Source organism: Ambystoma mexicanum, chromosome 12 (genome assembly GCF_040938575.1).
Source record: "Ambystoma mexicanum isolate Mex_15411 chromosome 12, UKY_AmexF1_1, whole genome shotgun sequence".
In the NCBI taxonomy this organism is placed as follows: domain Eukaryota; kingdom Metazoa; phylum Chordata; class Amphibia; order Caudata; family Ambystomatidae; genus Ambystoma; species Ambystoma mexicanum.
Genome location: NC_090936.1, coordinates 421598971 through 421614125, shown reverse-complemented (window position 1 = coordinate 421614125; position 15155 = coordinate 421598971). Strand labels below are relative to the sequence as shown.

Here is a 15155-nt window from a genome sequence, read left to right as displayed (position 1 = left end):
ATCAATACCCTGCAGGTTATTCCAATAATTTTGATTAACGATTAACCCTTTAGGGGAGGTCTATCTAGATGTATTAGTGGTTTGGGGAAGAACTAGACACCCTGGGACTGGTCTGTGTTGAGGCAATATGACTGTCCCCTGAAAATCGTATGTGGCTTGTTGGGGGAAGCCATGGGATTTTCCACATGCTGGCCTCGGCACCGCTGGAGAACCCACCTTCCACAAGTGAGATGAAACTCAGGACTTCATCAAAGTGACCTTCTGAAGTTGGAGTCTCCTGCCCAGTGAGTTACGCAGAAGCCCCTTTAGAACATATCACCTCAAATTCTGAGAGCATCCTCTGAACAGACCGTATGAGGGATGGCTGAAATTGATCATGTTCCTCAGGTGTGGGTTGGCCAATGTCTTTGGGAAACCTTAGAAGCTCCAGGTCATTCTCTGTGCCCCCTTGATCAGAAGAGGAAATGTCCTGAAAGAAATATTCCGACAGATAAGTGAGTTCCAACATAAGTGAGAGGGAGGCAGGTCTGCTAATGCTAGTGCAGATGTGAATTGTGGGCTGCTTGCTGTTTTTCCATAGATAGGTGTTTGCTCATTGACAAAGTCTTCTCAGTTGGGGCGGGCTAATTTGTCAATGGAGCCAATGGCAAGTGCATACATGGTAGTGGTGTCATGTAGAAGCTGCCCACTGGTGTGATGTTTGGGACGTCAAGAGGCTCATGTACAGATCACCATTGAAGGAGTGGACTTTGGCGGGGCTAACAGCAAAGGTCCTTTTTTTACTGACGAGGCTGCCTTCAAAGATGACCACTTATCCAAAGACAGCGATGGATGCTGCCTTCTCTGTTGATTTGTTAGAAGCAAGTAATGTCATGGACAGAGGGACTGTTGATAAGCCAAGTTTTCACACTGTTTCATACTCATTTTTTAAAGTCATACTTTTCCATCTTAAGAGTGACTATTGGCCCCTTTGAGGGTTCAGAGTTACAATCGGGGGTAAACCCTGCAAAAGGGTAGTCGTGGTAAGTCATTTTCCTCAGCATGCCTTGCCTCAAATGAAATTTCTGAAATGTCCTGACCCGGGAAAATTAGTCTGGGACTGCCCTGGCTGAGTCCTCCGTTGAAGAGGGTATTACTTCCCCACTAAGGTACATGAGACTGCATCACCACCTGTCTTGGAGGGTTTGTGGGAAAGCCTTTACCTTTGTGCATGCGATGCAGACATTATATACAGTTAGCATGATAGTTGTAGAGGAAAATATCTTTCTTACTGCATGTTGTACAATTCCTAAAGAGGGATTTCTTTAATTTGTAGGCTTCCTTTGTCCTACCTACAGTTATGGTGAAAAGCATGAAGTCTGCAGCAAAGGGGATACAAGGCAGCTTTTCAATGCACAAATGTTCATTTTCATGGGATGAAACTGGAAAAAAGTTACAACATAAGGTGAGCTCTAGAGGACTGCCATATACACATTGTGCAGTAACGAATCTGAAAATTGCTTCCAAGAGTTGAGTTTAAGCCTCACTCACTCATTGGCCCAGGGGAACAAGAACGAAAATTAGGCGGATAGGTTACAAGTTAAAAACATTTAAAACGTGGTTATGATGTTATAATGTACTGGGGATTCCTAGTCTGACAACAAGGATCACTAAAGTGAATCTATTAAAAATCCAATGATTGAGGAGAATTAACGGTTTTGGTAGTCTCAGTGAGAATCCTACAGGATATGAAATGTAAGTTAATTTGAGTATTAGTACAACCCATCCCCCAAGAAGACTAATTTGGCAACTCTGGCACCAACTGGTATTTGCCTCGTCACTGGTGTAACAGGGGCCCCTGCACCCCCCGCAGTGCGGGGGCCCCGCGACCACATGTTCTGGAAGGGGGCCCCACTTGGAGTAAAAACAAAATATTTTTGGTTTTTTTTTACATTTTCTTTTTGAATTCACTCTGCATTTCTAAAGAAATGATTTCTGTAACAGAAATCATTTCTTAATGAAGGCAGAGTGAATACAAAAAGTCTGGTGGCTACCCCCAACCCATGACCCTAGGCTGAAGGCCTCCATGTCATGGAGTGGGGAAGCCCTATGACTTCAAAAATAAATAGTTTATTTTTGAAGTCACTCTGCCTTCATAAAGAAATTATTTCCGTTATGGTTCAGTCCTTAACGGAAATAATTTCTTTATGAAGTCAGAGTGACTTAAAAAAGAAACAATGGGCCTCATTACGAGCAAGGCGGTAGCCATGCCTGTATGGCAGGTATGGCTACCGCCATGCTCGCTACCGGCCCTGCTTCCTGCTATTGGGCAATAACCGGCCCATTACGAGATGAATGTGCTGGTAATTGCCCATTCGCAGGTGGCAGTATTGCCGGACTCCCGATCCCCATTCTGCCCAATTGGGCAGAATGGGGTTGAGGAGCATGGTTGCGCCGTTACCATTGATAACGGTGCCGGCGCAATTACAAGTTATCCTGGCGGGCTGTCAGGAACCTGCAAGCAGAACTCGTAATGTAGCGAGACGGTATGAACGGTGCCGGTGCAAACATGATCCTCACATTAGGACCCTGGCAGTACCATCACCGCCAGGGTCCTAATGAGGCCCAATGTATTTTTGAAGTATTATGGCTCCCATGACGTGTGCGTGTGTGAGTGTATGGTGAAAAAGTGCACAAATGTCTGGGTGGCTGCCTGGTGTGCCTTTATGGTGAAAGGGTGCACACTTAAATGTATGAGTAGGTGCCTGGGTGTGTGTGCCTTTGTGGTGAAAGGTTGCACACTTAAATGTACGGGTGGCTGCCTGGGTGTACCTGTATGGTGAAAGGGTGCACTCTTAAATATATGGTTGGCTGGGTGTGCGTGTGTATATATGGTGAATGGTGTGTGTGCTTGTGTTCAGGGGTGCAACAAAGCCTACATTTCAGGGGGGCTAACTTTTCAAATGTTGGGAGAGGTGCTAACTTCACGTGTGGTGGGGAGGAGCAAACTTATTTGTGTGGGGGCATCTAACTTCTTTATGGATTTTAATGAGACTATTCTAGTGCAGCTTCAATGTTACAAGCAGTTACTCTCTCCTTTAGGTCTGAAAGCACCCACTATGGGCTGCTGTGAGAATGACTGGTCTCCTGTTTCCGCTCTACCCTTCCAATCACTCCCTTGGCATGCAAGTACTAAACCCACATCACAATTTCAATTGCTTAAAAAATGTGGCATTTGAATGCAGGTACTAACAGTGAAATGCTGTAAATTAGTAATTGCTGGCCCGGGCCCTTGTTAACGGCAAAATCCAGGTGCCGTTTAACATCTGTGTCCTTTTCTGTCTGGCAACTGCTCTGTAGGTCAGCCAGGACAAGTCAACATAGCCCACAATTTCAGTGGGTGGGAGTGCTGAAGCCCAGTCAGCTCAATGGTATTGCACCACTAGTTGTGTTTAATGCCTTTATTAATTATTGGTAATCTTCATTACTCCTAGCCCTATTGTTCCTCATCCAAGTACTTGCGTGTGAGGCAGTACTTGTGTATGAGGCAGTATGCCTCATACACAAGTACTGGGATAAGGTAGAGGTACATGAAGGTAATGCCTGACTTAGCCACCTGTAATCTTCATTACTCCTAGTCCCACTCTTCCTCCAGTACTTACGAGTGAGGCAAGGAGCCTCATACGTAAGAACTAGGACATGGAAGAGGGACTTGGAGGTAATTCTGGGCCAATGAGCTGATTTTGGATGTTGGGATAGGGGATGGGAGGGAGAAGGGATGTGTGGAGGGGTTGTGCAATAAATCATAATGGTCGTCCATGTCCATGCTAAGCAGGCATGATATGTGGTATTAGCGGCTAGAGAGGCATTTTGGTGTAACCAGTCCAGTCATTCCTCAGTTTGGTATGACTTTTTAAATGGGCATTTCTGATAAAGCAGTCCTGCTAAGTGTAATTACCTGGCTAGACTGGCATTTGGGTTCTGCCAGTCTAGCCGTTTCTTACTGTGGCACTGTATATTTTTTTGGGCATCTGTGATAAAATGATATGTTATGATATGATAAGTCATATATAACGCACCTGTACACAAGTGTTTTTAGGCACGACAAGGCAAGAGAAAGAAAACTGAGGGAGGACAAGACAAATGATCTTACTAAGCCTTGTGTCATTCAGATCGTGCGAGAATGAGAAGTGCAAAGGGAAAGGGAAGGGGGGAAGTGCAAGGGAGAGGGGAGGGGAAAACAGGGCAGCAATGCTCTGAGTAAGTGCCGCCAGGGCAGCGCGGCTCTGGGTAGTGCAAGGAGAACAAGGGACTGTAGCGTTATAGTAACCGCCCCTAACTGCGTGGTAGGCCTGGAGGCAGTGCAAGGGTGACTGATCAAGAAAGAGCCTGGACTCAGTGAGACAGAGAGTAGCCAAGCATCCAGTTGGTACAGCGGACAGGTAGGTCAGCAGTGGAGGGAGAGAGAGAGAAAGCAGAGGAGAAGAGGAAAGTTTTGAGCTGCTTCCGGAACTTCAGGTGGTCCGGCTCAAGTTTGGGCGGGTCAGGGAGGCCATTTCAGAGGGAGGCACCTGCAGGGGAGAAGGATCTACCCCCCCACTCTCTGCCTGGAGAAGCATCTAACCCTTAGGGCTTGAGAAGGAAAGTATTTTGGAAGATAGCATTGGATGTAGTGCGGATCCCAGCCCCAGAAAGCCTTGTGGACAATGCAAAGGGTCTTGAACTTGATCCTTGCAGCCACTGAGAGCCAACAAAGAGATTTCATGGCTGGAGAGATACAGTCCCTGGGCTTGAGGCCAAGAATAAGTCTTGCAGTCCTGTTCTGGATTAGTTGCAGAGGGTGGAGAGTTGAGGAAGGCGGATTGAGAAAGTGGCTGTTGCAGTAGTCCAGCTTAAAGAGAACCAGAGCTATGGAGACAGTGAGCTTCTGGGGGAAAGTGAGAAATGGAAGAGTCCCTTTGAGGAGGTGCAGCTGGTAGTGGGACGTCATGGCAACGTCCGAGATGTGAGGAGAGAAAGAGAGAGTGGCGTTGAAGATGACACCAGTAATGAGCGAGAGAGGAGAGTAGGCTGAGGGGAGCCTGAAGGAAAGCTGAGTGTCATCCGCATAACACTGTAAGTTAGAGGAGAAGGTAGAGCAGAGGTGGGTCAAAGGGGCCAAGTAGAGGTTGAAAAACCAGGGTTAGAGGATAGTGCCCTCGAGAACGCCACATGTAGAGGGAGGTGGCGGAGTTAAAGGGACAAAGTTGGACCTGGGAAAGGCGGTCCAAGAGGAAGGAGGTCAGCCACTCCAGGACCTGATAAATGATGCCCAGGTTCTCACAGAGTCAATTGACCAGGATGGCATGGTTGACCGTGTCGAAAGCAGCAGAAGAAATTTCCAGGATGATGAGGACAGAGGAAATGCTGGAATCAAGGTTAGAGATCAGACTGTCACAGTTGTTCAGGAGAGCAGTTTCCATGCCTCTGGCAGCTCTTAAGCCAGACTGATGGTCATGGAGACAACCAACACATTCAGTGTGGAGAGTAAACTGGCGGTTGGCCAGCTTTTCCAAGAATTTGGGAGAGGGGAAAGTTCCAGTGGCAAAAGAATGATTACAGAAATCGGCCAAGGCTGGATCATGTCAATGTGGTCCTTGATGGTTCTGGAGGAGCAGGCAAGCAACTGTTTCGACAACACTTCCATAGATGGGACTTGTCTAGAAACCTTGTCAGGTGTTAGAAAGAAAGAGGAGAAAAGAGGAGGAGAGGGAGAGATGGCCAAAGGGGGCCGAGAGAGGAAAAGGGAGAGGAAGAGGAGATAATGCACAGGATGTCCTGAGTTTTAACAGAGAAGCGAGAGGCCAAAGCCGTAGAGAGGGCCTGTTGAGGGAACAGGAGAGGTAGAAACTGCAACAGGATTGGCCAGTTCCTTGCAGATTTTAAAGAGTTTTGCTGTGTTGTTAGAGGCGGCAGAGACGCAGGCTTAAATGTGTTCCCTCTTCTTGATGAGTCTTATTGCTTCGACTGGCATTTTGGTGCAGCCAGTCTAGGTATGTCTTAACGTGGCCTGGCATGCTTTACTGTACATTCTTTACTGTAATGTTATTATGTGTCTATACTGTTCTACATTGTGCAGCCAGTTGGACAGGTTTTCATTGTGGCATGGCATTTTTAATAGCAAAGCATTAATGTTCATGTGCACTGTTGGTGACTTGCATGTTTTGGATTGCTGTTACCCTACACAACAATAGCAAACAATGTGGCTTTTTAGTAAATTTTTCTCAGAAAGTGTGCAGTATATTGCTTTAAAACACATATTTATATCTTTCTCCTAGTGCAGTGTGTGGCATACCCCTTCAGCAACACGTTTGTGCGTATTGCGCAAGCATGGTAATCTAGGGCGGCCCAAAGTGTGGCGCGACTCGTGATTTGTTGCCAAGTGGGGGGGGGGCCTCAGCATGGCTTGCAGGGGGCCCCCAGAGCTTGTGCTACGCCACTGTGCTTCGTTTGAGGGCATTGGTGGAGTCAATTAATACCACTATGTCTTGCGCTTAGTGAAGCCCCGTTCATTTTATATTTTCAAAAAGAGAGTAGGTGAGGAAAATAGTAAGCATGTGAAATCCAAACTTGTCAGATCACTGCAGATAGTACTTAATATACTCGGCTACTTTATCAGCTCTTTGCTCCAGGAAAGGAGCAAACAGAGGAGTAAATGACAATGGCTGGATGTGCCCAAAATATGAAACTCATGTTTCAGATCAAAATATACATCCATCTGCTGCTTCTGACCACAACAGCCACTCACCGCAAGAGAACTCAGCAACCCTCTCTTTTCCAACACCAGCAGCCAGCAATAGTTGCTGTTTGAAATCCGACACCTGTAACAAACAAAAACAGACATTGGACAAATCATATTGGCTGTAATGGACGTCAGATTCAGTTTGGGGCTATATTGCCAAGACCAGCTGTTGGACCAAACAACTTACTCCAGAACAAATGTGCAAAGTAGTTTCTGCATAGACACAAATTACTACACAGTTGTCATAATGTATTTTTTTCTAATATACTTATTCTATAAAAAGTGCAAATTTACTACATAAGGAACAAGTTACTCACCTGTAACTGCCTGCTTGGCCTTCGTGGTCGCCCCGGACACCTTGACCTGCTTGGCCTTCTCCTTAGGGGCCGGCTTGGACCCTTGATCCCCTTTGGCCTTCTCCGCCGGGGGTAGGCCAGACGCCGTATCCTGTTTAGCCTTCTCTGTGGTCGTCTCCGGGGCCACCTTTAGCTTACCCGTGTGATCCGACTTCCTCTTGGAGAAAGATCCAGAGCGTTGACTGCAGACCGATGCAGCCGGGGATGTCGAACGCACCCTGTCCGTTCAGGAGCCCGCTGCAGCGGCGCTCCTGACGTTAGCGGACTCATGGTGCTTGGCCTTTTGTTGGACCCCCACAGGAGGGGTGCCCTCAAAGGAATTAGAAGTTTGCTCAGCTTTACCGGATCCGGGAGAGGCATGCCCCTGGAACTACCCGGTGCAGAGGCCTTGGCCTGCAGCCACTCTCTTCCAGCCATTTACGCCGATCCTTCAACGTGTGTTTCGTGATATCACGGCAAAACGCACAATCTTCCTCCTTTTGCGTTGGGTATAGGCAGTACAGGCACTGGGAATGTTTGTCGTCCATGTACACATTCTGCAAACCGCAGTCGGAGCAAAGCTTGAAAAGGGAAGGGGAATCCTTCTTCTCGTCCGACATTATCCACGTGGAGCAGGCCTGAAGAATCTTCTGGGAGCTTCCACAAAGAAACTCAACGAAATCCGTCCTTGAGGGGCGCTGAAGATTCCGAAAAACGGGTCTGCGTTAATCGGAAAGGATGATCGATGGAGCACACGGCCTGGATTGATTGAAAAATAGAGAAAACTCTTCCAAAAAGCAAAAATCGCAGTAAAAGCTCGCGAGCTAAGCACGAGGACTCCCAACATTTCAACGTGCAGTAAAAATCTGAAGATGGCTGCCAGAGGAGGGGCTTAGGTAGAGGGCAGTCATTGGCTGGGGGCAGTATGACCCAGAGCTCAGTGATTGGTTGTTAGGAGAAAGACCGTTCAGAAATTAAACAAACTAATTTTTCTTTTACCGAGGATTCCCATCCTGACAACGGGGAATATTCATGAGCATGTGAATCCATGCCAGACCCACACTGGAGAACATGTACAAACAATTATAAATCAAATTTACCAGCAAAAGGCAGATATTTCGTCTAAAGGTCAAATACACAAAAAACATCATAAAACATTCTTGGTAAAACAAGATAACATGCAAATCTGATAAAAAAAATAGCAAATTCAGGTGTTAATTGGCAAACCCGAATTCATGAAATGGAAGAATTTGTAATGAATCACAAATGATACTTAAGGAACTAAAACAAAGTGCATTTATCGAAAGAAAAGCAAATAACCCCAGTAATGCCCTTTCTGATGAATGAGTCCTACCACAGATCTCTCATTTTAGATACCATTCTCCAGCGCCATTCTGGCTTGGTACATTTTTTTTTCAGCCGGCAGGGGGCACACAGAGTCTGATTCAGCTCTACTGCCTGTGGATGTGTCAATAAGGTCGGTAAATATGGAGTAGGCTACACCCAATGTCCTCAGTCCTGCCACACCACCCACCCACAATCAGCATCTGATGGAATGTAGAACAGCAGCAGGCATACAATCTATCCATATGAGGAGTAAGTTATGAAAGAAATGAGAAATCCCTGGAGGTAGAACTAATTCATTAAAAAAAAAAAATTACCAAGTCCATCATCTAATGGGTTTCTGCCGGTCACGGATGGTCTTAAAGAAAAACAAAATACTCCAGAAGAGGACTTGTATTTATCAGTACTCAAATAAGATTAGAACTTGATGGTATGTGAGGGCTTTAGGGCAACATGTATCCATATTTACCTACAAAGCTGAGTAGGGCTCTATACATCTTGAAGTGAGAACGTATGTCCTCTACATAAAGTTGCCTGAATGTAACAGTAATGGAATTTTTTAATAGCTACTTTTGTTTGTTCGATTGTCTTTTTTTGGATTGGCTATTGTGGAATAAACTTGTCAACTTCATTAAAAAAAACAGGGAAGGCCTTGCTTGTCACTAGGAATCGGTTCACAAACTGGCCCCAGGGCTTCATCTACACATCATAAAAAAGGACTGAGGCACGCCCTAAAACACAGATGGGTCCATTTTATAATGAAGTGGAGCATAAAAGCTTTCTTTTTACGCTCCACATCCTTTTACAGCCGTTCTAAGGCGTAGGAGAACAGCAAGCAGAGATAGCATCTCCACTTTTCTTTCCTCCTTCATCTCAGGAGAGCATTTGCTTTTACGCCTGCATGACATTTTCATGCAGGCTAAGCTCAATGAATTCCAATGGCATACGCCTCTCATTAGCACATGCTAATGAGCAGGCAGCTTCCATTGAAATGCATTATAAAACACTGTCTGCAAAGCTTATTTGCAGGCAGTGTTTTATTTCTCCCAAAGCAAAGAGTAATTTCGCCTGCACTCTTTACTTTTACACTCTGCTTTGGGAGTGCTTAAAATTGCATGCAGGAGACCAGCACCACGTAAGTGTACGCGATGCAAGTACCCAGCATGTTATTACCCATTTATTTAAAATGATGCGCAAAGAAACTGAAATAAAAATTTAAACAGGATAATGAAACAAGTAACTACAATTAAGGATGAATAGGATGAAAGGAGAAATAATGATGGATATTCTTCAACAAAAAAGTGTATAAAAAAAGCAAAACAAACTTAAAAGCATATAAAATATAAAAATATTCAGACTGAAAATGAAATGAGAAATACTTGTATCTGAGCCAGCAGTGATGCCCACATCTTACTAATCAGCAAGCGGTCAATTAATTTGAGAATAATTTCTCCCCTTTAATAGTTGCGTGTAGGAATTGTGAACAATTAGAATGAAAGTTCAATGGCAGATTTATCCAAAGCATGTTAATGAATATTATTGAAAAATGTTTACTCATCCTTTGTATAACCTTCTCCAAAATCCTGACATAAGCAAATAACCTAGACACTATTAAATCATGGACTAAAAAGCAGTACACTATTACTTGTTGCATTATACAAAACATGTGTACAAAAAAGGCTATTTTGCCGTCTCTCTCTCACCGGCTGCATGGTGCCTCCAGCAATGATAACCGAGCGACACTCCTTTAGAACCTCTGCAAAGTGTACTGCTGGGTTGAGAAGAAGAAATTTCAGGCTGCTCATGCCCACCGTTCCTGCAGGTAATCAGACACAGAAAAATTCAAACCTGGATCCTGTTGCTCACAGTCCATTTCACAATCATAAACCCAAAGGCCAGTATACAAATAGCAATACAACTCACATTAAACTGCACTGTTAGCAAGTCTATTGCAGACTACGCCAGAGAAACAGAATTACTGACATCTACAACGTTTGAATATATACAGATGGGCTGCCTAGACACTTATGCAGTGGCATGGGAAAGATGAGGCATACATGCATTGCATTACACTATACATTACATTGTACACCATCACCTATTCTCCCTCTCTCACAAAATCTGGTCGGAAAAAACATAAAAAGGACACCCTTGCTGCAAACCGTTGCCTCCAAATTGCAGACACCTATTTCAGTGCATCCTCAAGAGAAATCTTCACTGAGATCCTCTTCTCTGTCCCATCTCCTGACCTTTGGACCTCTCCCCTCACTGCCACCCTCATACCTTGTCCACATCCATTAATGGCGGCACCAAAAGGGAAGTCCTCCTTACAGGGTTCCTCTCATCTCCCTGCTGCATCAATGTTTATCTCACGGGCACAGTTCTGGTTCACGGCCAACAGGCCAACCTCCTTCTCTTTGACCGAATCCTGCCATCTCTCATCGATTTCCTTACCTCGTCGGCCTCTCACCCTTTCGCCCCCTCTCTACCTCTTCAGGGGGAAGCCCCTCGCCCGAACACTCCGCCGCAAAAAACCTTCAAAGGTAGCGATCGTCTCCGCTTGGCAACCGTCAACACACATTCAGCCATCAAACACTATGCTGACATCTGCCTGCTTCTTGAAGACACTGACCTGGACATACTTGCACTTACTGAAACCTGGTTCAATGCCAGTTCAGTTACCTCTTTTGACTCACTCCTACCCGACGGCTTTAAGATCACCTCTAAGCCTCGACCCCACAGTGCTGGCAGAGGACTTGCCTTAATCTTCCCAGAGTGGATTCCTTCTTCCATCCTAGCCACTCAGCCCTATTCCTCCTTGGAGAGCCTCGTATGCAAATCGGTCATCTCTCCTTCCATCACCTTGATCATTGCTACCATCTACCGGCCCGCTGGCACCTCTTCTCTGTTCCTTTCAGAGTAGGCAGACTTCTGTTCCTCCCTACACTCTACCACCTCGAACCTGCTACTACTAAGTGACTTCAACTTGCACCTGAACTCCCCTTGCACAGCAACCACCCTCTTCACTGACCTCTGTTCCTCCCTATCCCTCTCCTTTTTTCCCTCTGGCCCTACACATTCTGCTGGACACACGCTTGACGCCATCATCCACTCCAACCTCAATCTCTCTTCTCCCTTGGTCACCACTCTCTCCTGGTCTGACCACTCTCTCCACTCCACTCATCTGGGTCCCTATGGCCCTGTAACAACTCCTCAAAGCTCTGCCAACCTCGTTCAAATGAAACGAGTGTCAGTTGCCACCTTCTCTTCCACCTTCATTCCCCCTTGCCCACCCAACACTGACTTCACCACCGATTCTGCCCTCCGCAACCTGTATCTGTCCATTACCAACACTCTTGACACTCTTGTCCCAGTCATGAGGATCACCCTGAAACCTGCCTCCAAGAAGAACACCTGGTACGACTCCGAACTTGCAGACCATAAACATAGATGCAGGGCTGCAGAAAGGAAGTGGCAAACCTCAGGTGCACCCTATGACAAACTGGCCTGCCGCCTAACCCAGAGACACTACAGACTCTCCATCCGAAAAAAAAAGAGTCCACATTCAGGCAAGAGTGTCCAATGCCTCAAACAACACAGCTGATCTCTTCAAAATCTGCAGGGAAGTTGGCAAACCGTCCGCAGTATCTTCTGCCCCTACTTCTTCCCAGGCCCTTTGCAATTCACTTGCCTCTCACTTCATTTCCAAAACCCAAGACATACTGCACTCCTCCAACTCAACCCACCCTCCTCTGCGCCCGCTACCATCCACCCTCCTCTTTCCTCCTTCGCTCCTGTCTCCCCCGAAGAAGTCACCAGAGTTGTCAACTCCATGAAGGTCTCTTCCAAAAAGGTTGCCCCATGTTCTTCCAGTACCATCAAGGACAACATCTCCTCTCTCGCCCCTGCCCTTGCTGATATCTGCAACCACTCTTTTGCTATTGGTGCTTTTCTATCCTCCCTGAAGCACTCCCTTGTGCGCCCCTCCTTAAAAAACCCTCTGCAGACCCTTCCTGCCCAGCCAACTACTGACCCATTTCCATCACCCTCTTCCTGGGGAAATTGCTTGAGAAGTTGGCCCTCCCTCAACTCAACTCTCATACCAAACTTGTTGGCAGTCTACACCACCACCAGACTGGATTCCGAGCAACCAGAGGCACAGAAACTGTTCTTCTGAACACCTGTGAATAACTGCTTGCATCCCTTGACTCCAACTCCCCTGCTGTTCTCATCCTCCTTGATCTCTCTTCGGCATTTGACACTGTGAACCATTCCATCCTCATGAAAAGGCTCCATGATACCCTTGGTATCTCGGATCGGACACTGGACTGGCTCACCTCCTTCCTTACTGACCGCTCCTCCGACACCATTTGGGCCCTTTCTCCTCCTCTACTTCCTCCTCCTCCTGTGGCATCCCTCAGGGCTCCATTCTTTTGCCCTGGCTTTTTAACATATACCATTCTCTGCTGGCACACCTCATTTCTTACATCTTCCCCAATTTCCAGTGCTACGCTGACACAAAACTCTTCTTCAAACTCCCTACTGATGCCCTTGCACCTTCCTTCATCCCTGACTGCCTCTCTGCCATCCAGGCCTGGTGCACTGCTAATTACCTCTGCCTCAATGCCAGCAAAACAGAGCTTCTCCTTATTGGGACCCCTGCACCCTATTTCTTCCCTTCACTCTGGCCTTCCTCCATGGGCACCCCACCTGCCCCCTCCTCTGTAGCCAGGAATCTCGGAGTCATCTTCGATCCCTCCCTTTCCTTCACCCCTCATATCCAGGACATTGTCAAGAAGTCCCACTTTCAGCTCTTCCTTCTCAAAGGAACTCTACCCTTCCTCACCTGCTCCCAGAGACTCAGTGTCACCCGTGCTCTGGTTCTCTCCAGGCTAGACTATTGCAATCGCCTCCTCCTTAATCTTCCTGCATCCAGTATGTGACCCCTCCAGCTTCCCCAGAATAGGGCAACAAGACTTATCCTTGGCCTCAAGCCCAAGGGCCACATCTCTCCTGCCGTACAAAGCCTTCACTGGCTCCCGGTCTCATCATGGATTAAATTCAAATCCCTCTGTATCATCCTCAAGGCTATCTGGGTCCGGGGACCACTCGATCTTCAACACTTTCTGACTAAATATTCCCCTTCTAGATTCCTGCGTTCCTCTGGCACCAACTCCCTGCGTGTGAAGCGGTTTGCTAAACTGAGAGCTAGTGGTCGATCACTTTCCTCAGCGTGCTCCCTCCTTTGGAACAGCCTCCCTCTTCCTCTGCGTCTTGAGCAGGACCTCCTTAAGTTCCGGAAAAGCCTCAAGACCCTTCTCTTTACCTCTTCCTTCTCCTCCTCTCTTCCCTGCTAATCATACAGTAGCATGACTGATGTGCAGGGCCCTTATGTATCCTGAGGGCCCTGACCCTCCCACATCTCTCATCCCAGCCACTATTTACTGCACTTATTTGTCTCACCCTCCCCACAGGAGGCTGCACTTGCTTTCTTCTCTTCTTAGCACTTCATCCCGAGCACTTCTCCATAAGCAACACATCACATATCCCTTACCCCTGCGCCCCTGCACTTGCACGTTCTGAACACTCACAAGGCATAGTAGGTTTGTCTTCCCTCCCTGTTAGTCTCACTTTTTGTTTGCACTATTAATTCAATTATTTACCCCTTTTGTAATTCAATGTCTACCTCCCCTGTCCCCACCCTGTGGGCACTTTGAAACAGTTTTTCTAACTGTATAAGCGCCTAACAAATGACCAATAAATAAATAAAATAAATACATTCTACATCTAAAAAGGTTAAAGGTTACTCTGGTAACTACTACCCAGGCCGTCTGACTCCCAAACAAACGGGAAAAGCATTACAAAAAAAGTAAGCTGGGCTGGATCTGTGAAAGGCAAATCATTTGCTGTAATCACCATTGTGCTGGACACGTAGGGCGCACGCAACATGATGTGTACAAGAAAGGGCAGCAGGATGGACCTTTAGGGAGTTGAAAACGAGTCCTGAATCTAACAGGTGCATTAGATAAAGGACTATGGGCCTCATTACACGGTAGGCGGTAAGGGAATACCGTTACCTGTAACGAAATACCGGTAACGGTATTTTCCCAAGCCGATCACGACCCGGACCCACCGCTATTAGTGGACCCGTAAAGTATGGCGCCACCAATAGCGGCGTGGCCGCTTGCGCGCGACCCCCACACCGTAAACAGCGCCATGGCGCAAATAGCACGCAATCACAACCCATGCGTACACGGCAATACCGGCATCCCAAAGACCCAAAAAGCATGTACCGGCATGGCGCTAATAACAGCATCGAAAACCACACGTTAAGAGTCCTGAGCAGTGTTCCCATCTGCCCATCTGCCCCAGGTGGACACAACCAGCACAGGTGGAGTCAATGGAGACAGCCAGCACTAAAGAGCACACCACACCCCTTCCCACACCCCTTCCCACAGCAAGATGGTCCCAACACCAGCAGCATGACATAGGCTTGCGTACATGACTGCAGTGCAGCACCAACAACAACAGGCAGCACCGAAGAGACGTAGGAGTAGGAGTAGGAGTAGGAGGAGGAGGAGGCCGAGACCTGCGCAGCAAGCACCACCGGGGCACCCACAAACACCACAAGGGCAGCCAACAAACCCCTGGAATCAAGGCGAAGATGACCATGGTATGTGTAAGGCACAACTAAATGTGCATCTGATAGAATGTGC

At 47.0% G+C, this 15155-nt stretch overlaps 1 protein-coding gene across 3 annotated transcripts in view; it reads right to left on the bottom strand.

The window, feature by feature from the left end:
• Positions 1-15155, bottom strand: part of DDX11 (DEAD/H-box helicase 11) — a 1292375-nt gene that overhangs the window by 306572 nt on the left and 970648 nt on the right. For all 3 annotated transcript variants that reach the window (XM_069628571.1, XM_069628573.1, XM_069628572.1), the window contains 2 exons: positions 10143-10255; positions 6767-6839 (listed from right to left, as the gene is read on the bottom strand). In XM_069628571.1, the coding sequence (XP_069484672.1) occupies positions 6767-6839; positions 10143-10255 (186 nt within the window). The remainder of the gene's footprint in view (positions 1-6766; positions 6840-10142; positions 10256-15155) is intronic.